Source organism: Camarhynchus parvulus, chromosome 27 (genome assembly GCF_901933205.1).
Source record: "Camarhynchus parvulus chromosome 27, STF_HiC, whole genome shotgun sequence".
NCBI lineage: Eukaryota > Metazoa > Chordata > Aves > Passeriformes > Thraupidae > Camarhynchus > Camarhynchus parvulus.
Genome location: NC_044597.1, coordinates 1,958,958 through 1,986,120, shown reverse-complemented (window position 1 = coordinate 1,986,120; position 27,163 = coordinate 1,958,958). Strand labels below are relative to the sequence as shown.

At 46.5% G+C, this 27,163-nt stretch overlaps 1 protein-coding gene across 1 annotated transcript; it reads right to left on the bottom strand.

Moving 5' to 3' along the window:
• Nucleotides 1-83: 83 nt before the first annotated feature.
• On the bottom strand, nt 84-17,033 carry GOSR2 (golgi SNAP receptor complex member 2). The gene is made up of 6 exons (XM_030966472.1): nt 16,964-17,033; nt 14,961-15,025; nt 12,593-12,701; nt 10,442-10,574; nt 7,544-7,684; nt 84-2,951 (listed from the first exon to the last, which is right to left on the bottom strand). The coding sequence occupies exons 1-6, from the start codon at nt 16,990-16,992 to the stop codon at nt 2,790-2,792; spliced, it is 639 nt and encodes a 212-aa protein (XP_030822332.1). The 5' UTR covers nt 16,993-17,033; the 3' UTR covers nt 84-2,789.
• Nucleotides 17,034-27,163: the final 10,130 nt, after the last annotated feature.

Sequence of the window (27,163 nt, the reverse complement as noted above, 5' to 3'; positions counted from 1 at the left end):
CCTATCCACAGTGAACCAGCTTGTTTATTTTGGCCCCAACATGTTGGTTAAGGTAAAAAAAAAAAAACAACCCTTTCATTTTGAAAAAAATCTTTATTCACAGAACATCACATGAATCACGTCCCACCCTTGTTCCTTTATGTATAAAATACTGGTAAAATAAAAAGTTTTATTGCAGAGGCAAGTGAATTCCCACAGAGTCCCCTCCAGAGAGACCAGCTCACCCCAGAGCTGGAACTCATGCCACAGATTGGAAGCAGAAGTGAGTGAGGTGTTTGCTGAGGAAGGAAACACCACCAAGCTGCAGCAGCAAAGCCTCCAGGGCTCCAGCTCATTTCCTTTGGCAGGGACCACAATCCCAGCAGGGCTCCAGCTCATTCCCACTGCAGCTAAAGGGGAGATGTGGGGCTTGAAGGAACCACCCGTGTCCCATTGCCATGGGGGTTTTTGGGTTTCACACAAACCACCTGAGATGCCCCTGGAAATCTCTTTGGATTTCCTGGCACCACAAACATTTCTGATGTCACATGTCCCCAAATGCAGCACCCCAGGTGGTTCCTTCAAGCCCCAAGTGTCACCTTTGGATGTCATGGGTAGCAAGGACACTTGGCTGACCAAGGGGAAATCAGCCTGTGCAGGGACAAGGAGACTCCAGGAGGCAAAATAAATCAACAGGAAAATATCTATTAAAATGGCAAGCTAGGCTCAGAAACAGAAGAAAAATCCAGTTCCAAGTATCTTATGGCTCCTACCACAGCCCAAAAGGAAAGAGATTGGCCAGAGTCCCATCTTGGTGTAAGACAAACCCTGCTACACCAGGTCACAACTACAGAAACTTCAAACAGCGACAGCCTTAAACCCCAACACTGTAAAATCCAGTGGAACTGCATCAGTTCATCAGAACTGAGATTTGCCAGGGACCCCTTGCAAGTGCTCAGCTGCCCTCTCAAGGGCTGAATCCATCAGATTTCATATCCAAAATAAATTTCAGGCAAATTTGGATTTATGATTTCTGTTACACAGCCAGACAGATGCTCCATCACTGCAGATTCCCTCTTTTCCTTGTAATTCCTTACTTCCTTGGGCTCAAGTGAAAACCAGCTCCATGCGTGCTTTGCTGCAGTATTTCCTTGGAAAACCTGGACAAATGGGGAACTCCAAGAGCAGGAAACACTTGGAGAAATAGCAGAAAAGTATCAAACACATGGAAAGGCCCATGAACAGGGGCCACTGGTCACCCCAGCTCTGGTCACCAGCATGGCCCTGTCCCATATTCCCTAAAATTCATTCTAACAGTTTTTTTAGTTATTAAAACCCTTTCTCCCAGTTTGCAACAGACCACATAATGAAAGTAAAGCTCAGTGCAGTCAGCAGAATGTAGAACTTGTGATTAGTTACTAATCCAGAGACCCACAACCATTCCAGACAGGAAACAGGGGAGGAATTGCCAGCACAAGGCCACATCATCTGTGTATGACCCATGTGTGCCACTGTCAGACACCAGGGAATGCTCCAGAATTGCCACACATGGGGATGGGAATGGATCTGCAGGGTGATTGAAATGGATGATGCCCAAAATGCCACCTCCACCAGACACCCCCAGGCTGCAGGGGAAGCAGTGCCAGGCAAGGATCTCACAGCTCCAATGTTTCACTGGGACAGGGAATGACTCCAGAGGGATGAGTGTGAGCCAGCACCACCCCCAGGAGGTGACACATCTGAGCGTCCTTCACAGGAACTCCACAGGTGCAAAGGGTAGCACAGGAATGCCCTTCCCAAGGGTGGGGATTCTCCATCCCAAGGCACAGACTTGAGGAAACTCCCCTGACCAAGCTGATGTTCAGTGCCAGGGCCTGTTGTGCTGATCCCACCATTCCTCTGGTGTGCAGAACCTGTTCCAGCTCTGTGACCAATCCCACACCTCTAGGGAGTACAGGGGGCCTCACCTGCTCCACCCACTCAGAAGTTCCAGCTCCAGAGCCCCCAACCAGCACCTCAGGAAATGAACACAGCTCCCCAAAGCTCTGTGCTGCAGCATCAGCAATGTCCATTTTGGAGGCTAGATTGGGCAGAGGCCCAGGGAGATGCCACAGGCCTGATGTGCATCCCAGTGGAAGCAGGAGGGAGTGCCACTCAGCACCCCTGGGAAGCAGCAGGGCAGAGAGAGGCACCAGAACATCCCTCAGAGGAGCAGAGCAGCACTTCAGCCTAAACCAGAGATGTGTGCTGGGTAATACTGTGTGTGAAGTTAACTGAGGTTATAACAGTGTTCTAAGACTCTTCCCCACACCTCCTCCTCTTCCTCCAAGCAGATGGGAGCCCTTCACTTCCCAGCTCTTTTTGCACACTCAGTCTCACAGGCTGAACTCAGGCCCATGAACACTGTAAAATTCTCTGTACCATTCTAGCACTGCAAAATGCAGGGGGTCAGGTCAGTGCTGGCCAGCACAGGGAAGACTGGCGGCATGCTAGGATCCTCTGCATCCTCCTGTCCCTGCGTGCCCAAAGGGACATTCATGCCTTGCTAGAGCTGAGCACAACGTTCACTTCTGCTTCCTATTAACCTGCAGGCTTGAGGGGAGAGCAGTAAAGGCCAGGGGTTGTTTTCACAGGGCCATTCTCAAGCACAGTGTCCCATTTCCAGAAACATCCATTTCCCAACGTGCCTTCCACGTGACGCTGTCCCAGTGGGATTTGTAAACTCCGAAGTCCATGGGAAGGGCTCATCCAAAGCAGCACCCAGAGGAAATTCAGTTCTGGAGGCAGTCTTCTTGCAGGAGGTCAGCAGCTCATGTCAGGTACTGCACCACAAGGAACATGATGAGGCAGGTGACAGCCATGCCCCCCAGCATGAGGAACTTGTCCTGGAAGGCGCGCTTCTCGATCAGCCGCATCACCGTGTTGGACAGCCCCAGCATGTTGGCAACGTCCAGGATCTTCTTGTGCGTGCCCTGAGGACAATAAAACAGCAAAGACACAATCACCCTCAGGCTCTGAGCCTTCTTATTCCACAGTGCAACAGTGTTTCATCATGGGGGGTGAGTGATGGGTGTCACAGACATGTTTTATGAAAAATCCTTTCTTTAGGATTTTTCCTCCTGAGAAGCTGAGAGGCCTCAGGAACAAAATGCAAACAATGGTTATCTGCTGCTGTGGAATGCAACAGGTGCATCTGTGATTGGTCTCATGTGGTTGTTTCTAATTAATGGCCAATCACAGTCAGCTGGCTCAGACTCTCTGTCCAAGCCACAATCTTTTGTTATTCATTCTTTCTTTTTCTATTCTTAGCCAGCCTTCTGATGAAATCCTTTCTTCTATTCTTTTAGTATAGTTTTAATATAATATATATCATAAAATAATAAATCAAGCCTTCTGAAACATGGAGTCAGATCCTCATCTCTTCCCTCATCTCGGACCCCTGTGAACACGGTCACAGATGGGTTCTAACTTCTCTCAGCCAACCATCCCTACCATTCACAGGAGGTGGCCATGGGACCCTGGAAACTCTCACCATGATATTTTCTGAAAAATCCCTTCGCCAGGATTTCTTCTCCTGGGAAGCTGGGAAGCTTCAGCTTCTTCCTGTTTTGCTGCTTTGGAATGTGACTTGGAGAAGAAAAACACAGTTCCATGGGATTGTTTACCCAGCATGTGAATTTTTTTAATTTAATGACCACTCATGGTCCAGCTGTGTCGAGGCTCTGAGGAGTCACAGGTTTTAATTATTCATTTTTGTTAAGCCTCCTGATGTATCTTTTCTCTTTCTTTAGTATAGTTTTAGTATAGCATTCTTTAATATAATATCATGAAATAATAAATCAGCCTTCTGAGAACTTGGAGTCAGATCTCTCACCTCGTCCTGGGGACCTCACAAACACCACAGGAAACAAGTGGGACTAATTAATTAATACACATGAACAGGAATGTGGCTAAAGACACAAAACAATCTGTCTGGACAGAGACAAGATAAAAAGTGTCTCAGAAAAATGCACTCCTTCAGGAGGAGTAAGAGTTCTGCTGGTTCTGTTCCAGTTACAGTCTAAAAAGAGCTCCAACCAGCCAAGGTTTTGTGCAGAGCTCCCCTTGCTAAAGTACAGTTCATACCAACAGAGACTGAGGAGGTGCAGACAGTAGCAAGGTAAATAGCAGAAAAAAGGCAGATAAACGTGTAATTAATGCCATTCCCTGAAATCCTTCCACAGAAAAGCACAGGGTGCTGCAGGCAGGACACCTGGTGTTATTGGGAATATGGATCCCACCAATAGATCAGCAGCAGGGACACAACAGGAATCCTCCCCTCCTGCTTTATTTCAGGGCAGTGGTTGGAGGAATCAGTATGAAATACAGGCCCAGAGATGTGCTCCAGGCACAGGTCAGGGTGGGACATTGCCCTGAGAGGGGAGAAGGGAGAGGACTCAGGGCTGCAGAGTCCTGGTGGCACAGGAGGTGAGGAGGACCCTTGAGGAAAGCTGGGCACAGTGACCTGTGGACTCTCCTCACATCCATGTGTGCCAGGAGGGGCCCTGCCACACCAGGGACAATGGACAGTCCCTCATGGTGACACCCGGGCTGTCCCTGAGAGAACACCCTACTGCAGGGTGCTGTGACACTGCCTTCATCTCTGAGCCAGGGCAACAGCACAGATTCCTGTCACAGTGATGAACCCCAGGCTTTGACTTTGAAATAAAAACTTCAGCCTCTCTTCTTCAGCCCACATTATTTTTGGTCTCAAAAGAGTGAAAATTGGGATTTTTTTTTTGAGTATAAACCTGACTCAAGATCAGGAAGGCTCTCCAAGGACAGAATTCAGACCAACTATGTTAGACCCACATGCAGAAGTTTCTCAGTCCATAAAACAGAGATTTGCAATGCCAAACTACATCATCAGTGCCTTGTGTTCCAGGCAGCTCAGGCCCTTCACTGAAGTTGGGTTGTGTCTCTGCTAGTCCCACATAATCAGCTTTCTCCAGCTCCCACAGCTCCTATTAACCCCCTGCATGCTGCTCTCAGGCTCAGCCCCTCCCTGTCTCTGCAGAATCCTTTCACAGTGCTTCAGAACAAAACCAAACCTTGCTGGGAGAACAGAAACCAAATATGAAACTTTAAAATGAAAGCAAACAACAGAAAGGGAAAACTCTTCAATTCCTGCAGTCATGGAAGAGCGGAATTGTACAACTGGATCAGTTAAAGGGACAATCTAGGAATACTCATTCCATACCTGTCTATTTATACCCAATATACACAAAGTTACAGAGAATAAAGCTGTTAGTGTGCAAAGGAGGGACACGAGGGTGAGGAAGGGTCTGGAGGGGCCAGAGGAGGAGCAGCTGAGGCCACTTGTTCAGCTGGAGCAGAAGGGACTGAGGGCAGAGCTCAGTGAGGCTGCAGCTCCAATCCCTGCTCTGGGACAGGGACAGGAGCCAGGGAATGGCTGGAGCTGGGCATGGAGAGGCTTAGGTTGGATATTAGGAAAATAATCTTCCTGCAGTGGGTGCTGGGCACTGCCCAGGCTCCCCAGGCAATGGTCACTCCTGGAGGCTGCCAGAGCTCCAGGAGCATTTGGACAACACTCCCAGGCATGCACAGGGTGGAATTGTTGGGGTGTCTGCAGGGCCAGGAGCTGGACTGGATGATCCCTGGGAGGTCCTTCCAACATGGGATGTTCCATGATTCCACATTAACCCATTTCTCTTTGCAAGCTGTCTCTACACCAGCTGCTCTGCCAGATGTTCTCAGGCAACAAAGTCTGTGTCAGTGTAAGAAAAGCTGAGTTAAGGGGAAAAGGAACAAGAACAGACATTTCCTCACCTGCAAGGGAGAAGCAACATCCCCCTGAACAGCCAGGAATGTGATGGCCCTGAAAGCACAGCCTGTGTGTGCCAGCAGCCATGGACAGACACCCAGCAATTCCCTGCCCAGAGCAAAGGCTGGAGAATAGCCAGGAGGCCCAGGGAGAGCCAGCAGGAACCAGGCAGTCACTGCAGACAGCAAAAGCAGCCACACAGGACTGGTGCTGCCCCAAGAAACAGCATTTCCCCATCCCTGCAGGGCACCAGCTCCTGCCAGGGCTCCTCTATGGCACCTGTGAGCTCTCCTGTGGTGAGATGCACCTTCCTCTCAAGAACCCTCCAGAATTCATGGGCTTCTCCCAGTCCCTCATGAGAGATTACTTTGGATCAGTGATTTCCCAGCTTGGAGAATCAACTCCAATTCCCTGTGTGCAGCAGCCCAGTGCTCAACAGGGTGAACAAATGTCTAGAATCCTCTCAGGGATGCAGGGACTTCAAGGAAGGTGCTCCTTCCAAAAAGCATTCACAACCCAAATCTTCTCCAGGCATTAGTAATGAGTCCTTCCAGCCTTTTCCTCATGAGCTGGCAGCAGAACTTCTCCCTCTCCCCACCACTCCTGTGGCCAGACTGCTCAGCAACACCATTCCTCTGCAATGAACACTGAGCCACTCACTGGGTTTTCTGCAAGGTTTTTCTAGTATTGGACCTTGTCTTAAAACAAATCCATAATCACCAGGTAAGTGAACAAGTGACCTGAACCAGAAGCTAAAACTCATCTTGGAAAGAACTCAGTTTCAAACTCTGCTTTAATGTCTTTATGTAAGACCTGTGGGTGCAGGGCCTGGTCACACCAGAGTGAGGGAGCAGAGGAGGAGCTGCAGCCCTGATTTGGAGCTGTGCTGGTCCTGTGCAGGGCTCAGGGAACACCAGGCAGCCTGGAACCCTGGGGTCAGGACAGCAAAATGCCTGTGCACAGCTCAGCTCCCCGAGTGCAAACCAGGCCTGCACTGCCTGCCACACCATGGAGCTGCAGGTGTGACAGACCTGACCAAACCTGGGATTTATGGCATTAAAAACGCCTAAATCTGGCAAATACATGCCAAAACAAAGCACAAAACTGAGAACAGCAGTTATCCCCATCAGAAGATGACTACAACAGGCATTTCCCTACATTTTTCACAAGTCCAGTTTTTCCACACACACTTTTTATTAAAAAGTTTTTTTTATCCTTGAGCTTTTCACTCAGAACTGACCATCACTTTGAACAGTCTGTAAAATAAAAGGCAAATATTTGCTCTGAAGAGACCTGCAGAAATGCAGCTGTTTTCAGCAGGGAAGGAGGCACTGTTGAGGTGCATTATCTTTATTACTAATCTTAATCACAGGTGCTCTACAGCAGCTTTGTGGCTGCTCTGAGTGATGCTAATCTGAACCAACACCCCCCTGCCAGCCACTTACTGCCCCTCCTGAACCTGAACAAACAAACAACAATCAACCAAAGAAAAACAAACATTCAGCACTCCAGAAGCTGCCCTGCAGGTGAAGGCCAGCCAGCCCCAAGAGATCTTGAAGGTATTCCTAACAGGATGGTAAAATGTAAAGATTTCAAGTTGTTTAAATGAAATTTGGGCCTTTCCAGCATCCTCAGCTTGGAGCAATGTACTGAAACAACACATATATTGATTTTACTTAGCCTGATCAGCATGAAGACAGAAAAATGTGGGGTCTTTGTGGTAAAAAGTGATGCCCCCACCTTTAATGTGACTCTCTGGTCCCTCAGCCCCGCCAGGATGTTGGTGCCACTGCCAATAAGCTCATCCATGCCTCGGTGGGCACTCTGCAGGGATTCATTAAACTGCAAGGTTTCGTCGATCGGGATGGTGGTGTCAGAGTCCTGTGGGGAAAGCAGGGACTCGGTTACCTGCTCACTCAGAAACACAAAAAGCACCAGCAGACAGCCAGAACCCAACAGGACTGCCAGGACTCTGCTTACATTATTTTATAATGATTTTAAATACAACATTGATATTTGAGTGAAAAGAGTCACTTAGAGAAGATAGGGAGGAAGCCAAAAGGTAAAGCTGAGCAGCTGCTCAACTGTAATGAGATCTCAAGGATGAAAAGAGCAAAAGCAGAGAATTTTTATAATCTCAGTGGGAAAAGATACTACAGGAAAGAACATCAAAGCTAACAGATGTTAAACACCAAGAAGGTGTTTAGTCATTGATCACTGCAAGTGAAAGATTTGTGGACGATTTCACACCACATTTCTGAGCAACAAAAATGAAAAAAATGTTTGGAGATGACATTCTAAACAAATTTCTGGCAGTGAGGGCAGACATGGGCCTGGTTCCCTGAGCTCTGGCTCACTCCTCACCCAGGGCCCTATTTTAAAAAAAATTATTAAAAATTAGTATTTTTCATGTTTTTCCAGAAAAGATGCATTCACTCAACTAGGAGCTGAGAATCTTGAAATGGAAGTAAAAAGGTAAAACTAATCTGCACAGGAAGGTAGGGATGGGATCACCCCTGTGCCAGAAACAGGAGGCTGTTTCTGGACACAACTCCATCCAGAGGGGCAAGGAAATGCCTCACTACCCCCACATGGTTTAGAGCAGGAACTGGGGACTGTAAGGGACAAGTGTTTGGAACACTGATCACTGCTCCAGGTGCTCAGAACAAGAACCAAAGGCAGAATTCACAGTCATGTGAATTGTCTGAGCAGAAGCACTTGGGTTTCCATGTGACTGGCTCTTATTCCAGATATTTAACAACCTTCAAACCAGCAGATTTCATTTCTGTACAAGGTTTTTTTATCCACTACAAGGCAGCAATAAAAATAGAGAAGTAGATTTGTGACCCCCCCCACCACAAGGAGATGGGATGGCACCAGAGCTCTGTTTTGCTGCTTGTGATTTTCTCCAGGTACAAAGAAAGGCTTTAAAGATAAAAACCATTTTTAACTCCTGAATTAAGCAAACTGTTCACAACACTGCTACATCTGATTTCCAAAAGCTGTTCTGGATGTTCCAGTGATTTACTCACACACTCAGCTGACATCTCTGATAGAATAAGGGAGTATATTAATAGGAACTGTGGAAAAATGTAACCAAGAGAGGCTGATAACTGATAAATAAATCATCATTTTCCTATTAAGGGATCATTTTAAAGCCACATTTTTGTAGCAAGCTAAAAAGAAATACAAAGTAATTGTGTATTTTTAAATCTACCATACCTTTCAACATCTGAAGGAGAAAATAACCCATCTGCTCTATATTTTGCATCTGTAAGCCTGTTGATTCTGAACAGCAAATTTTCCTGTAGGAAAACTTGTCCCTACTTGCAGGGAAACACCACAATATTTAAAAACAGCAAATGGCAGTGTTTCCTTCAAGACTTGTTTATAATTTTAAAATAGCCAACAAAATACCAGACATTATCTTTATGGCAGGCTTTGAGAAATGCATCAAACTGCCCAAATCTCAATTTATTAGGATTGCTCATATGGTTTCTTTCTTGTCCTGACAATGACTGACAAAATGTTAGGTGAGATGCCTTTAACAAAGAAGGGAAATAAAGAGGGAAATCAAAGAAAAATGTAAAAATAGTCTTAGAAAAACAAAACCAAATCAAAACAAAACAAAAAACTTAATAAAAACAAACAAACAAAATTTAAAAAAAATAAAACCCCAGACTAACTTTTCAGTTGCAGAGAAGTGAAATCTGAAAGCAAGCCTACATTATTCAGAGCCAAATTCCTCCAGCAATTTGCACTGGGGTGACTTCCTAATGGAGGAACTAACAAGAACAGCTGGACCACATTGATGTTATTACAAACTTTTGACTCATTTCTAGGCAAAAAGCAAGAGCTTTGTCCCACCTGTGTGATTTGTGTTCAGCTACACTGAAGTTTGCTGACACCTGCTGCCAGCAGGGTGTGTAACACCCAGGCTTTTCACAGATTTTAGGATCTGGCAAACATTTGACAAAAATCCTGTACACTTTGGTACCCACCTCACTGACCCTTTTACAACTGCTATGTAAATCCAAGTGGATTGCACTGGATAAAAGAGGAGCAGCAGCTTCTGGAGTCTTTTTCTGTTACCTTATGAGCCCAGCTTTTCCTCACGAGAGCTCCTCAGTTATTTTGATTCCTCTCCACCTTTACTCACACTCCCAGCAGCTTCCAACAATCCTGTTTACAATCTCCCTGCCTCCTCCCTGCTGGAGGGAGGCTTTTCACAGATCTCAGGATCTGGCAAACATTTGACACAAATCCAAGTGAAATGTACACTTTGGAACCTACCTCACTGACCCTTTTACAACTGCTATGTAAATCCAGGTGGATTGCACTGGATGAAACAAGAGCAGCAGCTTCTGGATCCGTTTTCTATGAGCCAAGCTTTTCTACAACTGCTATGTAAATCCAGGCGGATTGCACTGGATAAAAGAGGAGCAGCAGCTTCTGGAGGCTTTTTCTGTTACCTTATGAGCCCAGCTTTTCCTCACAAGAGCTCCCCACATATTTTTATTCCTCTCCACCTTTACTCACACTCCCAGCAGCTTCCAACAATCCTGTTTACAATCTCCCTGCCTCCCCCTGCTGGAGCTGAGCTGCTGGAGCACAGAGAGCCCCAGCAGGGATATTTACATTGGTGGTGAAGGTGCGGGCCAGCAGCTCCTCCCGCTGCCGCTCCTGCTGCTCCCGCAGGTACCGGCGGTGCTGGAAGTTCCTCAGGGCTGTCTGCAGGTGCTGCACGTCGTATTTCAGCTGGTCCACTCGCCTGCAAAGGAGCAGCAGCACAAAAACACTCTGCTTGGTGGGAATCCATAAAATCAGAGGGGTTTGGGAAAGCTGCAAAAGGCAGGCCTCAGAGACAGCAGAACTGTGATTAGAGCTAAGCAGTAGCCATGAGATAGATCAGCAGAAAAATTATGTAAAAAGTAGAAAAGGAAGGACAAATAGAACAATGGTCTGTGTATGAATGCTTGGCTAGAATAACTCCCTAAGCTTGCACTGCGTGCCACACCATGGAGCTGTAGGTGTGACAGACCTGACCAAATCTGGGATTTATGGCATTAAAAATGCCTAAATCTGGCAAATACATCCCAAAACAAAGCAGTGTCACAAAACTTGCATAAAAGTGCACCTAGCAAGATATCAGGAAGTTTTAAGCTTAATAATGGAGCTCTGTGCATTGTGTTTTAAGGCTTACAAGTAGGTATTGCATTCTAAATAAGCAATATTGTTTTAACCACAGGTATGTGTGCTTATGGTGGTTGGATAGAACTACTGTCAATATGCTCTTGCTTTGTGTGATTGGGCAAAAAAGTTTTAAAGTAAGTTGTAACATGAAGTTTTTGGTCTGCTGTCTGGGATGTGAGCTGATGGCATCTTCCCATTGTCACAGCCATGTAATGAGACTGATGCTGGAAAATCAAACAGCTCAAGGCACTTTCCTAGCAGTCCCCTCCTGTTTCGTGATTTGTACTTAGCCCCCAGCTGGCAAACTGCTTTTCTGAAGACTCTGCTTTTCTGGTGCTTTTTGTACCAGCAAAGGAGCACTGTAAATTAACAGCAATGAATAACAAGGAATGATGGGTTCTACTTCTCTACAAGATGCAGGACATCCTATGCTAGGCTGAAATTCCACACCTACATCCTCCCTGTCTCATTTTTCTACTACACAGGTGATTACTTCACAGGTGATTATTCATTTTAATCAATTATTTAGCCTCCAGGCTAATGACAGAATGTGAAGCAGAACTCCTGAGCTGTCTTGGACACCCTATCCCATGCATTGTCTCTTCAGGTGTTATAATCTTTCATTTAACACAGATTTGGGAGGATGGTAGGATTTGTACAGGTTCTATGTTATGACCCTCCCCCTTCACATAAAAGATGATGCTTTCCAGTTTCTTTAATTAGCATCATGTTCTGAAGTTTGAGGTTTTATTAAAAGGAGCTCAAAAGTCACTGGGTAATACAGGAGACACCTGAGACCTCTCCACTGGGCTGAAACAAATCATGTCCAGCAGTCCACTGGCCCTGATTAAATGATTGATAAAATTTAATGTTTGATTGGTAAATTTTAATGATCCCCAGACTATCCTGGTCTAGTGGAAGGTGTCCCTGCCCATGGCAGGGGTTGGAACTGATCTTTAAGGCCCTTTCCAACCCAAACCATTCCAGGATTCTACAAAGAAATCCATGACTATTTAAGATACTGGCCTCTTTCATTAATACAGGTGACATGAAATCCACCCCTACTATCTACAAGGACCTTTTTGGACTGATCATTAATAACTGAGTCACAGAATTAATTAAGAACAGCAAGTCCTGATGTCCGTGGTCCAGCCTCCTGCCCAAAGCATTGTTCACTTTAGAAACCTCTTTATTTCAGTCACCAACAGCTTGGAAAATGGCCCAGAGCAAATGACACCAAATGAAGGAATTTTACTCTCTACCTCCAAAATACCATTAAAAGCAAGTGACAGAGAGAGCATTCAAGAGAACAGAAGAACATCATCTGAGAACAGAGCCATGAATCCAGCTGCATCACCAGTCTGGACTTGATGATCTTTGAGGCCTTTTCCAGCTTTAAAGATTCTCATGATCCTGGGGTTAAATGCAGGAAAGTGATTTTGACTCTGTGCCTCAATTTTTCTACTCTAGAACACAGAGATGAGTTATGCAAAGTATAAAGATTCCACACAAATGAAAAGCAAAGGGCTTCAGTAAATTTAATTAAAATAATTACAAAGACTACCCTGCACAATCACAGCAAAGCAGTGAACTCACAGTTTGGCACTCTGCCTCTTGTTGGGAGGTTCTTTGCTGGACAGGATTTCCAGACGTTCCAAGTTGCTGAATATGTTGTCTATTCTTGCCTGAATCTCATTTTCTACCACTGCAAGGAAATAAAAACAGGATTTTACTTGAATTAGACAACTGCAATCTGATAAAGGCAAATGCTCAAAAGCATTCAAAGCAATATGTAAAAACTGACAGATTCAAATCTTTACCGGATGAAAATAATCAGGTAACTGAGAACTATAAATACAATGAAATGTCACTTCTTTAGCCCAGTAATTTGACACTCTCACCTTTCCCTCCTCCTCTGAGAAGGCAGCTAGGAAAGCACCTGCTTGTTCCAGACATCTGAGCCTCTTTCCCCATCAGAATTAGGATTTCAAGCCCACATATTCCCCCATGCAGCCCCTTCCTGTTCCCTCAGCAGTATCTGCTGTCGCAAGAACACAGAGAAGCATCATCAACCACTTGCCAGCCACTCCACACACCAGGAGTGCCCAGAAAACCACTCCCAGCAGCACCCAGAGAAGCAAAGAGCACTCACAACCTCATCTCTGCCCCGGGATCTCACACAGCCAGGGAGTGACTGACTCACATCCTGAGACAAATCAATGAAATTGTGCTAATCCAGCTCCCCCCATCATGTACTGCAGCTGAATTCAACACAGGAGAGCTGACAGACAGTTACAGCAGCTTTTGTCAGACCAAATTACATCACTGCACATTTTTTCTGAGCAAGAAGGGACTATTTGTGCTCAAAGTTGGAAAGTTTGATTTCCTACTCCCTGTTCCTGCTCTTCGACCATGGATAATCCCGTTTTCCATACATTCTGAAATACACACTAGTAAATTTACAGACATAGATGCATATATTTATTCATTTATTAACTGTGTACTGGTGAACTGACTGTAAACTGTGTAAACTACATAATCCTACCTCTTGAAATGGTGTCAAGTAATAGAAGCAAAATGGCAAATTATACTAATTTTCAGGACTTTCAAAATCACCCCCAGTGAACAGCAGTCAGGGAAGTCTGGCATTGCAGAAGGAGTAATACAACCACCACAAAAACCACACAAGCAGAATTAGTAATTCTATTTTTTGGAATAAATTAAAATTCATACATTACATATGTATATAGTTATATATATAATCATACTATAAATATAATAAACAATATATACAATAATATAATATTATATAATATATATAATATAAAACATTATATTATATTAAATTATATTACATTACATTATGTTACATTACATTATATTACATTACATTATATAATCTATAGCATAATAATATATAATGTATAATAATAATAATAAGTTATATATTATACATATAGTTACTAATTCTATTAGTAATTGCTATTTTGATAGGAAATTTATCACAGCTCTTCCTAGAGCCCAGTCATGTTTCCCAGATGTGTTTAAGGCAAGAGAAGTCAGTGAACATGTGCAGAAATGCATCCAGCCAATGCAGTGTCCTTTCACCTCAGAAGTTCCTGATGAAACCCATCATTAGTGACTCAGGCAGGAATCAAGGGTTCAAACACAGGTCCAAAATTCATGTGCCAATTGTGCACTGGGGTAAAAAGTCCTGTCACACATATCAGAGCATCTCATCATTACAGTCATTTATCAGGACAGGGTTATAGTCCAATTTACTGAGGTAATTTCAGACCCAGTGGTTCTACACAGTTCCCATAAGCAGGTGGAATCACAGGTTCTGACTGATGGAGCAGGAATGTCAGGAGCACACAAAATCACAGCATTTTCCCCAAAACTGCACTGAGCATCTTTAGGGGAAAGCTGCCAGTTGGTGGATGCTGAGGGAATAACACCACAGCAGGGCAGGCTCAGTCACATCTCAGCTTTCTGACAAACCAGCCCAGAGATGCTCTCAGTCTGAACTTCTGTCCACACCAAGGTGTTCATTAACTCCAGGTGTTCAAAAACCTCCATGAGTGCTTCAGTGTGGGGGTTTTGATCTGATTATTCTGACGGCTGCACAGACACCCTGACCATGAGCTCCAAAATCTAACAGCACCAAAAATCTGGCATTCTACCATGAGATTAATGAAGCATCCACTCTCTGTCAGTTAAAGGATTATAACAGGAAGATGAAGCAAATTCTTGTCCTGTCTTTTCTGCTCTGTCCTCATACAAAATATCACCTTATTGAAGTTAAACAGCAACACGATTTCAATGCTTTCTGAATTGGTGATGTGTCTCAGCAGCTGATCACAGTGGGTCAGGAGCTAAATTTGTTCCAATAATGATTGTAAATTTAATGAGAAGGCACACAAGGTTAAAGATGCAAATTAAATCAACCCCACTCATCACTTACAGTGCACTGACTCTTTGTCTGAAGTCTCCAGGTGCCCCATGTAAGATTGGACCTCATGGACCTGCCTGTCAGGACACAAAGAGAAAATGAACAGAAAAGTCAGCAAACAGACATAAAAGCATTTCTCAGCACCTCACTTTTCAGCTTTTTTTTTACTGAAATGCACTTTTTAGAAGAGCACAGGAATCAGCAACACAGTGCCAGAGCAGACAGCCCAGCCCTGACCACCAATCCAGGTCCTCAGCAGGAAGCAAGTTGTGCTCTCACCTCATATGCACCTACAAAGTAACTTTATTTAAAAACACAAATCAAGGTGAAGGTTATGAAAAACACAGATCAGCTTTTCTACAAGAAAACAGCTGTTCAGCTTGGTCTGGAGATGACAGTGGGAATGATTTTCATGGTCTCACAGCATGTGAATTCACAGGCATCAACTGAAATTAAAAGCTTGTAATGATAAGAAAAAAATATTGTGGCTGGACAAGCAGTGGCATAGAAAAATAAAAGAAAAAAAAGTATTTATGGTTGTTAAATTCTTCTGGAACTAGATGGGCTTTAAGGTCCCTTCCAACCTGAACCACTCAATGATCACAAAATGTGGCAGTTCAGAAATGGGAACAGGACAACACCAGTGCCCATATCCCTAACAGCTGCTGCGCCATTCCTGCATTTCCAGATCTCCAGCAGGATGTCCTGCTCTCCCCTGCAGGGTCACTGTATCACTATTCAGTGACAGAGAAATGAGGATTCAACACAACATTCAATTCAAGTCTGTTACCACCCCACCTTCCTTAACAGAGCCCCACAAAATGCAAATTACCACGGAAATCTGGAATATTGGCTGAACTGTGTCCTTTGGCCCCTTTCCCGTGAGTTACTCCACATGGATTACCAACAGAACCACGAGATTTTTTGCCTTATTTTGCAATTCCCAAACCACTCCTCCCTCTCCAGACATTATCTGTGAAATGTGGGGCTTATCCTCAAGCAGCCCCACGTCTCCAGAGGTGGTTTAAATTGCGGCAGCCCCTCAAACCCTGCTGCAGAATTCCTTACAAACGGGTGTGTTTTAAATAAACCGGCAGCGATGAGCGGCAATCCCCGCTCCCGGTGCCCCGGGCCGGCCGAGCCCGCGGGGCTGACGTGGCACACGCGGTTCTGCCCCCTCCAGAATTGGGTTTTTTATGGGGAAACGCTTTTTAAGGGTGCTGAGATCTGTGGGGTGTCAGCCCCGGGATCCCGCACACCCAGCCCGGCCCCACACACACTCGGTTTGCGGGTCTGCCCCCGATCCTCCGGACAGCCCTCACACACCCCGAGCCCTCACATCCCTCTCACTCTCTCCCGCACCCCTCGATCTCTCACGGAGCTCCCGAGCCCTCACACACCCGTCAGCCCCTCACGCACCCCTCAATCCCTTACACCCCTCAATCTCTCAACCACCCCGAGCCCTCACACAGCCCTCATTCCCTCACATCCCTCAATCTGTCACACACCCCGCAATCCCTCACGCACCTGTTGGTTTGCCGGTACAGCCCCTCAGACCTCCCTCGATCCCCCACACACCCCTCAGCCCCTCACGCACTTGTTGGTTTGCTGGCACAGCCCCTCACACATCCCTCAATCCCTCACACACACCCCAGTCCCTCACACATACCCCGGAGCCCCCCACGCACCTGTTGGTGTGCTGGTACAGCCCTCACACATCCCTCAATCCCTCATATCCCCCTCAGTCTCTCACGCACTCGTTGGTTTGCTGGTACAGCCCCTCTACGCGCCCCTCAATCCCTCACATACCCCCCAGTCCCTCACAAATATCCCTCACCTCCCACGCACTTGCTGGTGTGCTGGTACAGCCCTCATACACCCCTCAGTCCCTCACGCACTTGTGGGTTTGCCGGTACAGCCCCTCACACCCCCCAGCCCCTCATGCATTTGTTGGTTTGCCGGTACAGCCCCTCACACACCCCTCAGTCCCTCACACGCCCCAGTCCCTCACGCACTTGTTGGTTTGCTGGTACAGCCCCTCCATCCCGCACCGGCTCCGCTCCGCACACGTCACCTCCCGCCACTTCCGGCCCCGCCGCCTCACGCAGCTTCCCCTTCCACTTCCGCCTCCTCCCGGGCCGCGCTCCCGCCCCTGCAGAGCCCCGCGGGGCCGCCAGGGGGCGCTGCAGGACCGGCATGGCTCGCGCGGGGCGGGGCCGGGAGGGACCGGGCGGGACCGTGAGGGCCGGGAGGGACCGGGCGGGGCGGTGAGCGGTGTGGGGACCGTGAGGGGCGGTGAGGGACCGGGAGGGACCGTGAGGGACCGGGCGGGGCGGTGAGCGGTGTGAGGGACCGGACGGGGCCGTGAGGGGCGGGAGGACCGGGAGGGGTGGTGAAGGACCGGGCGGGGCGGTGAGCGGTGTGGGGACCGGGAGGGGCGGTGAGGGACCGGGAGGGACCGGTGAGGGACCGGGAGGGACCGGGCGGGGCGGTGAGCGGTGTGAGGGACCGGACGGGGCGGTGAGGGACCGGGAGGGACCGTGAGGGGCGGGAGGGACCGGAGGGGTGGGGAGGGACCGGGCGGGACCGTGAGGGGCGGGAGGGGCACAGGTACGGCTACGGGTACGGGTACAGGTACAGGTACAAACTCTGATTGATTAAAAAGCTGAAATTAGGACCATAACTCTGTCTTGTCACTGTGGTTTAATGGAAAATAGGTCTTGTCAACAAATGTAATTTCACGCTAATAAAAGCTTGATTGGGGAAAATTGGGAAAGGCTTGTGTTCTGTAAAGCATTCAATTCCGTACCACAAGATCAATAATTGAAAAGTTTGTAGCCTCTGTCCTCTTGGTCCAGACAAGCACTCAGCTCTCTCCTTCTCCACTATTTCTTCCTTTTATTAAATATTGTCATTTTACACTTGTTCCTCAGGCTTTGAATGCCCCCTGATGCTGAGCCCTTTTCTGGGTTTGTGCTGCCTGTCCCACTTGTGGTGTGAAGGGAAACCTGCTTTATCAACAATAATAATGTCTTAAACTGTGTCCATCCAGATAAAATACTCAAATACTATTGAAAAAAATGCACTGATTTAAATCCTAAGCTTCCTTCAGCACCCTCAGCGTTGTGCTGCACTTGACTTAGGCAAAACCAAAATAACTGTACAGCAAAAATTCAAGCTACTGAAAGATGACAAACGTTGGAGGAAAAGTGAGAAAATATTTTCCGAGATGGGGAAGCTGAAGGCAGACACCTCCTGATGTGAGGCAGGGCAAATTGGGAAACCTGGGGGCTGGAACAGCCTCCAAAGTGTTGGCTTGTTTCTGTTGCTGCTCATTTGCAGTTCAGGGTGAGCACCTGAAGAATGCAGCCTTGTCACAGGAGAACACATCCCTGAGCACCACACAGCTAGAAAAGAGGGGAACAACAACACATCTTTAATTAATGAGAGATTCTGTCCCTGTGGGTCCATCTCTTGTGTCTCAGATGATGCATCAAGCTCAGTCTGCCCTGCCCTGCCGTGCAGCCAGCCAGCCTCTGGCAAGAGATTATCCCCTGGATGTCAAACAGCAGCTCAAGCCCCAGAAATCACATCAGCCCAAGGATAAACAGCATATCAACAAAACCATTAACTGCAGCAGCAACAAACACATCCACTCCCCCTTCCCTGAGCCATTAGACCCCATTTTCAAACACTTCTGGAAATAGGTTGAATGGAAATAGACTCTGGGATTCCCTCCTGGCCAAGGCTGGGAGAGGTATCACAGGAGCCCTGATGAAATGGCAAGCACTGAAATACAAGAACAGATTTCTGTTCTTTTGTCAAGAAATTGATTTTTGCCAGAAACAACATGCTGCAACCCAGCGTCTGTTCTTGTTAGACTTCAAGTCCTTCCAGGAGGAGTTCTTCAGCAAATTGGCTCATTTAGACACAACAGCCAGGAGCATGGAGAGGAAAAAAAGGGTTTTGTTCAAGGAAAGCCTCTGTATTGTAAACAGGATAAAAGGGGATGGAGAGAGTCACTTATCACTGTCTCTCATGTCCCCAGGTCATTCCTGTGTAGAATCTGCTGGAGAAAAAGGATTTCATATTCCCTGCTCTCCCAGAACCCCAGCTGGGGGATTTTCTCTGTCACACAATCTGCAGACCCTGTGTGCATTCAGCAGCAGTTTCAAACCCCATTATTGCTGTTCCCATTGCTGTTCCCATGGCTCTCCTCTGCCTGTGGAGCTCCCAAGGGGGAGCTGGATCCTCACAGGGCCGCCTCTGCTCTGCCTGCACCAGCCCATGTCCCCTCACAGCCATGGCACTTGGGGCTCTCCCCAAAAACACTGATGCTCTGTTTAATATCAAATCCAAACAGGGTCTGCGTGCACCAGCTCTGCCTCTGCTCTGCCTGCACCAGCCCAGGTCCCCTCACAGCCATGGCACTTGGGGCTCTCCCCAAAAACACTGATGCTCTGTTAAATATCAAACCCAAGTAATGCATCTCTCCCTGTTTCTCTGTGTGATCCCATCAGGCACAGAAACTCTCTGCCCCCCTCCCTCTTTCTCTCCCCCCTCCCTCTTGCTTTGGGACACTCTTTGCATGCTTTGCTGATACAAATAACTGTGACTTTCAAAACAAGGGAGTGCCGAAGCCCAGGGCATTGTTTGGATGAGTGCTTGATGGAGGCTGCTGTGAGTCCAGCTGCAGGCCATGGGCTGCATGTCCCAGCTCTGACAGGCTCCTGGACACAAGGCAGACCTCACAGCACGCCTCTCAGCACTTCCAGCCTGGGGAAGGGGGCAAAACGAGAAGGGGAGACATGACAGGAATGTTGGAGACTCATCTATCAAATTTCTCGGGCTCTTGGGTGATGTGCTGGACCCAGGTCTCCCTGGGCAAGGAGCTTTTTAAAGACACATTGCACCTTCCTGCTCATCTTCCCAAATTAAGAAAATTTCACAGTCAGTTTTGAGACTGATCTGTGGCCATGAGAGTCACAAATGCTCAGAACATCATTCCCTTCTGCATAAATATCCCAGGGAAAGGGATATGGAAAGGATGGGGAAGGCCAGGCAAGGGAAGAAGGAGTCAAGGAGCAACTCTGCTATTTCATTCCCTCCCTTCCTCCTGTAATGAGGCAGGAAAACATGGCATGAATAAATAGCAATAGGAATAGGAATAGGAATAGGAATAGGAATAGGAATAGGAATAGGAATAGGAATAGGAATAGGAATAGGAATAGGAATAGGAATAGGAATAGGAATAGGAATAAAATAAACCCAGTGGTGAGGAACACTGCAGCATCCCCCAGCCTGAGGGATTTTTGACACACAAATGGCTTGGAGGTTTGGAGAATATCCTGGGCAAGTGTATTTTCCTCATGCTTTCATCTTTTCCCTGGTGGCAGCCACACAGGGCTGCTGGAGGTGGAATACTGACCTTGATGGATTTTTGGTGCAGGCTCTCCATGGCTCTGTTAGTAGCCCCACACCTTCACTGCACTATAAATGTTATATTATCATAATAATGATTAAATACAACTCACTTCTCCATGCAGGACTGAGTTCCTCATGCCTTTTCCCTGCTGATCCTGCCTGTTTGACCTTATCAATGAAATTCAGCAAACAGGAGCAAAGAGCCTCCTCCAACAGAGCCAAGGAGGCAGAAGGGGCAAGAAATTACATTGCCTTCCCCAGACAGTGCACAAATGAAATTCCAATAATCCTGCCACTTCTCCTTCCTTTTGCCCAGCATCAGGAACCTGTTAGGAGCCTCAGCTGCCTTCACCTGAAATGGCATCCCCCCTGAATTCCAAATCCCACAGAAATCTCTGAGTTTTGGCCTTAAAAGTTCTGGCTTTGAAAATCTTTTGAATTTATTTACTGGGCAACCCTGATTAATAGTAATACGTAATAAATTTATTATGGCAGATTCTGTCTGGGCATTCTTAACCCTGGACTGGATGTGAATAATGTAACACTTACATAGGAAAATCTTAAAATCTGTGAGCAATACCATGTGCCATTATCCTGATTTTTCCAGGGGGTCAGTTCGCTGACAGTCAGTCTCTCTGAAATGTGTCAGGTTAAGAATTCCATCAAAATTAGACAACCTCATCAGCTGCTTTGGGAAATTTTAGGGGCAGATCTTTTATGTTCTCTTGCCCACTGAATAAGCAGCCATTTCCTGGGTCTAATTTTGGCAGACCAATCCGGATAACTGCAGTTCATTAGCTTAATAGGTTAATGCTGAACTGTTTCCCAAGTCAAATCTGGATGTCAATCTGCCTCATACTCATATTTTGTCACTATGGGGACCTTAAAATGAAAAAAAAAAAAGGGAAAAATGTTTTTTATCTGCGTTTCCACGGGGCAATCCAGGTATGCAGAGTGGCCGTGCTGGGTCCCTCTCCCCGTGTCCCCCAGCTGGCTGGGATGCTGCAGGGGCTGTGCTCTGTTTGTTGTTAAAGCAGCCTGACACAAAGAGGCCCCAGGAGCTGCATGCACCCACAGGATGGATGTCTGCTCCTGTCAATCCAGCCCCAGTCCCCCAAGAGGGAAAAGGGGATTGTCTGCAGCACTGAGGGGGAGAGTTCTCTCAAGCATGTCATAGAGGAATTTTCCTAAAACCTTCCCCGGTAATCTGAACAAAACCTTCCCGAGGCTCTTGTGTTAATGGAGACCAGGAGAAAGTGTGGGGGCATAAAAGATGGAATTCACCATTCAGTGCTGCCTGTGCCAGAGCCACAGAATCGTGGAATCCCTGGATGGTTTGGGTGGGAAGGGACCTTAAAGCCCATCCAGTGCCACCCCCTGCCATGAGCAGGGACACCTTCCACTGTCCCAGGGTACTCCAAGCCCCATCCAACCTGGCCTTGGACACTTCCAGGGGCAGCCACAGCTGCTCTGGGTATCTACTGTGGGTCCATAGTAGCAAGCCTGGTGCTGCTCAGTGTATTTTTTATATTCCAGGCATTTCCCAGGGCCCAGGTGAATCAGGTGCTCAGTGAGAGGGGTCCCAGGAGTTTCTGATAGCCCAGGAAGCTCTGGACTGCAGTGACACTCAGGAATGCACAGACAGCTGGATGGAGGGATCCGTTTGGAGTGGATCTCTTTACCAAGCTTGCACACAGCGCCCAACGCACCCCATTGAAGAGAAGATCCCTCTCTAGCCCTGATTCTCCTGATTCTCTAGTACTGACTCTCCTGATACTCTTACAAACTTTTTCCTCAGGAATTTAATTTTGCCATCTTCTCACTAGATGATTTTAATGCCTGTGGGTGACATGAATTTTATTTCCTTGGGGCTGGAAAACACTTGCCAAGGGATGGAGAGGCAGAGTGTGTCTCGTGAGCTTTTATATTCCTTAAGATTGAGGCTGAGGCTGGCAGTGGTTTGGCTCTGCTTGGCACTGCTGCCACAGCTGGAGCTGCACAGGGACATGAGGTCACTCCTTGGTGTGGTGGCACTTCCCCACCTGCAGGGACAGGGAGTCTGCCTGTGTTGCAGATCTTATCTCCAGTGATTAGCCGGCCCTGCACTGCCCCTGCTATCCTGAGCCATCTGTCAATTTGCTGCTTCTATTTCACATTCAGAGAAGGGCTTGTTTTCCCTACAGCTTATCTTCTGCTTTTTCTGACCAGACTAAATGGTGTAATCACAAAAAAAAATCTACCTCCAGCAGCCAGCCTTGCACCTTTTACCTCACATTTCTGACTCCTCCTGGGTCCAGTTGCATTTCCCACTCCAGTTACTGATTCCACTGGCAGCAGGGATTTGTCTGCCCCACTTAAAGACAGGTGAGTTTAACACCAAATGAAATCTGGAAAATTACATCTACCACTCTTCCCTCTTTTAATGAGATTAATTTACTTTATAGCTCCTTCAAGTTTCCCAACACTGTCCTAAGCATGATGGTGCAGCAACAGGGGACATGAGAGATGGAACAAGATTTATTGGTCTCTCCAAGAGTTTTGGATTATCCCATAATCACTTTAGTCCCTGGTAAACCAATGTGTCCTACTCTTGTCAACCTGAATTTTCCAAGATAAAATTTTAACCCCTGCTGGACAGTTTGATGAATTATAAAAAATATGTAATATTATAAAATTATATGCTATAATTGTATTAGTGTAGGATATTATAAATGTGTGTTGGTAATGGGCACTCACAGCTTATCCCTACCTGTCCAGTCACAGATTTTTCTGCATCACTTCCCCACAGCCTCCAAACCAAGTAAGTTTTTTGTTCACAGCAAGTGGTGCAAAATCAGCCCATCTTCACTGATGGCAAAAGACTTTGGTGCATTTCCTCCTGCCAATACCCTTTTCCCAGTGCCCATAGCACAAGCTATGGGAAAACCACTCTTGCTTCCCCAGCCACTTTACTTTTCTGCTACAGCTATTTTAAAACACTGAAATTTTGAGTGTTTCAGATGCCACATTTATGTGCCTATGAGCTAAAATTAGAACTATCACATGTATTTTTGGGGGGAATTTTTATACTCAAAATAAAAACATCATTTGCATTGCAGGTTAATTGTGTCAGGTGAGGTGATGCCTCAGACCTGTGTGATAAATACATTTATCTGAGTTGTCAGGCTGAACACAGGGATGCTCACAAAATCCCCACTTTAAATCTCCAACCCTCTGTCTGAAGGGAGACAGAGGAACAGCAGAAAGAGATGAGCCACTCTTGCTTCCCCAGTCACTTTTCTGCTACAAAAATCTGAGTGTTTCAGATGCCACAGCCTTCGTTTGCATGACTGTGAGCTAAAATTAGAACCATCACATGTATTTTTTGGGGAGAATTTTTATACTCAAAATAAAAATATCATTTGCATTGCAGGTTAATTGTGTCAGGTGAGGTGATGCCTCAAACCTGTGTGATAAATACCATTGTGTGAGCTGTCAGGCTGAGCACAAGGATGCTCACAAAATCTTTAAATCTCCAAGCCTCTGTCTGCAGGGAGACAGAGGAACAGCAGAAAGAGATGAGCCACTCTTATGTAATTACCAAGCACATCACCCTCAGCAAGGAGAGCTGCGTTTGTGAAACCACAACAATGACTGCAGTGGCCCCGGGTGCTCCAGCTCAGCCTTGTGTGGATTTCCAATGTAAATCCCTGTGCCTGCTCCTGCCAGAGCTGCCTCCCTGGGATCCTCATCATCATCATCATCATCATCATCAGCAGCAGCAGCAGCAGCAGCAGCAGCAGCAGCAGGACCATTCCTGCATTCTGGGGTCCCCCACTGCCCACGGATGGGGCCCAGGGAGGCTCAGCAGGAGCCTGTTGTAAACCAAAGGTGACTCCAACCAAGGGGAAAGAATGATGTATCTGACTCTATGGATATCAGAATATATCATATCATATCATATCATATCGACTATAACACAATATACTATAATATACTATCATATACTATACTATAATATAATACCTATAATGCCTATAATACCTATAATATCTATAATATCTATACTATCTATAATAAATATAATATAATATCATATAATATAATATAATATAATATCATATATAATATAATATAATATAATATAATATAATATCATATAATATAATATAATACACATATTATCTATCTAAAACTGAATCTGCCAAGCACTCAACTCTGCACACACTGCACAGAATCTCATGGCTGTCAGTGACAGTCCTGACACACACACACACACACACACCTGGCCCTGACAGGCCAAGGAAACAAAACATCTTCACTTTGGGTGACCAATCTCCATATTGCATTCTACTTTGGCACAAGATGGGCACAGCAAGTGATAAGAATTGTGTTTTCCCTTTCTCTGAGGTTCAGAGAATGTGAATCTCAGAAATCCTTGGGAAGAATTGTGCCTTTCTTTTCTCTGTGAAGAGAAATGTGGCAACAGGGACCCACCATGGCAGCACAGCTGGCTTGGCACCAGGAGGTGACATCTGCCTACAGAACTGTTCATGCCTCAAACTGGTGATAAGGGTGGCCATCTCCTCTTCCCTTCCCTTCTCCATTCCCCTCTTGGGAAGTGGGGATGTGTCACCCTGTTTTTTAAAGTTTTTCTAAGCCTTCTAATGTTCATATTCTTGTAACAAACTTTCTCACACACTTTATGTAAATAACTCATTGTTTTGCATTCTTTTATAGAGAAGGAGAAATTTGATGGACTGTTGGTTTGTCCAGTGTCATTGGGGAGGTGGCACTGTCATCCTCCAATCCACTGTCACTTTTGGAAATCTATAAATATTAAAGTAAAAAATTAAAACCACACTTTTTTACCTTAGAAAGTTGCATGTCTGTGTAGTTTTATTTTGTGTCCTGTAACAACAGGGATGCTCTTGTCACCACACAGCCCCAGGGTTGCTGGAGGTGGAGCTGGTCGGCAGGCTCCTGACCAGGGTGACACTGTCACCTTGTCCCCAGTGCCAGCCCTGGGGGTGCCTCAGAGGTTTGTCCACTCAGAGGGACAAACAGAGCAAGGACAAGGGCAGGGAGAAGCCTCTGAGAGGGGAAGCTGGGACCAGCAGCTCTGTGAGCAGCTGCAGACCAGTGGTGGGCTTGGGGCTGAGGGGTTCATTGCAGGTCTCCAGCTCTTCTTCAGCTGCTGACAGCTCCTGAATGCTCCCAGGGAAAGGAAGAATCACAGAGTCATAGAATCACTGAATTATCTGGGTTGGAAGGGATCTTTAAGCTCATCTACTTCCTGTGACGGTGTTCACAGGGGTCTTATGTTGAGAGAAGAGACTAAGATTTGACTTTATGTTTCAGAAAGCTTGATTTATTATTTTATGATATATATTACATTAAAACTATACTAAAAAATAGAAGAAAAAGTTTCATCAAAAAGCTAGCTAATAATAGAAAAGAATGATAAGAAAAGCAGTTGTCTCGGACTCTCTGTCTGAGCCAGCTGAGTTGTGATTGGCCATTAATTATAAACATCTAAGATAGGCCAATCAAAGATCTATCTGTTGCATTCTACAGCAGTAGATAATCAATGTTTTCATTTTGTTCTTGAGGTTTCTCAGCTTCTCAAGAGGAAAAATCTTAAAGAAAAGATTTTTTCATGAAAAGATGTCTGCGACAACTTCCAAACCCCTGACATGGGCAGGGAGAACTTCCAGTAGAAAAAATCCAAGCATCCAAGCCCCTGGTCTTGAACAGGGGCAGGGGGCACCCACAACTTCTCTGGGCTTAGTTTTGGACTGCTGGTTAGGGCCTGTCTGTGCTGGGTGGGAAGAACTCAGCAAAGGGGGGGAGATGGGATTTCCCAAGGTGCCCAGAGCACAGGAACATCTCTGCAGTGTCCATTCCTGCTGTGCTCCTGCCACCAGTGTCCATGACTGGTCCTGTACAGCCACACCTCCCCTCTTCTCACCATCACACTGCCCACAGCCATCCCTCAGACAGCAAAGTTCTTTTGGGGAGGTTTTGAGGCAGAAAGAGGAGATTTTAGATGCCCAATAGTAAATTTGAGGAAAGGCTTGAGCACAACCCTCCTGGCCCTGCTGCTCTGACCACTGCTCCCCACTGGTGTCTCCTCCTCTCATCACTGAGGTGCTGAGTGTTCCTGCAGCCCTGGCTGGGATGTTTTGCCCCGTTGCAGACTGGGGAGATCAGCACTGCAGCTCCTCCCAGGCAGCTGAAGGAGCGGCAGTGCCTCAGGGCACTCGGTAAATGAATAAAAAAAAAACCAGTCAGGACTGATTAGGGAGCTCAGGTTTTGGCTCGGACTCTCTAGAGCCTCCAAGGCATTGCAGAGGCTCAGAACCTCATTACTTCTATAAAGTGGATTCAGTAATTAGCTCAGGTCAAAAGTTTACAGCTTGGAGGCTGCTGCTAGGGAATGGTTCCTCCTGGACATTAGAAGCCAAACTGCAGAAAGCAGGAATTGGCATTGAGGCAAAACAATCAAGGGTCTTTGGGATGGGATTGTGTTGCTGTACAGGCTGACTGGACAGTGATGTGCCCTCAGAAGGAGAGACACTGCACTGGAGAAGCAGACAGAACCCTTGTGAGGCTGGGACTTGCCTCCCTGGGAGTGTCCTGGGTTAGCTGAGCCAAAATCCTGCCATGGCCAGAGCAAGGTTTTCCAAACAGGCTGCAGAAAGCTGCTGCATGCTCAGTCCTGCCCTGTTCCCTGCACACAGCCCAGCTGAAGAGACCTAAAGCAAGAACCTGTCCCCGTGGGACAGGGCTGGCATCAGTTTAAGTAGCCA

Bases quoted from the DNA above. Each gene is read 5' to 3' on its own strand.
- GOSR2 (XM_030966472.1), bottom strand. From the start codon at position 16,992: ATGGAGGGGCTGTACCAGCAAACCAACAA. The intron at 12,702-14,960 runs GTAAGTGATGAG...ATTTCCTTGCAG, and splicing joins AGACAAAGAGTCAGTGCACT to TGGTAGAAAATGAGATTCAG. The intron at 10,575-12,592 runs GTGAGTTCACTG...GCTCCTTTGCAG, and splicing joins AAGAGGCAGAGTGCCAAACT to GCGAGTGGACCAGCTGAAAT.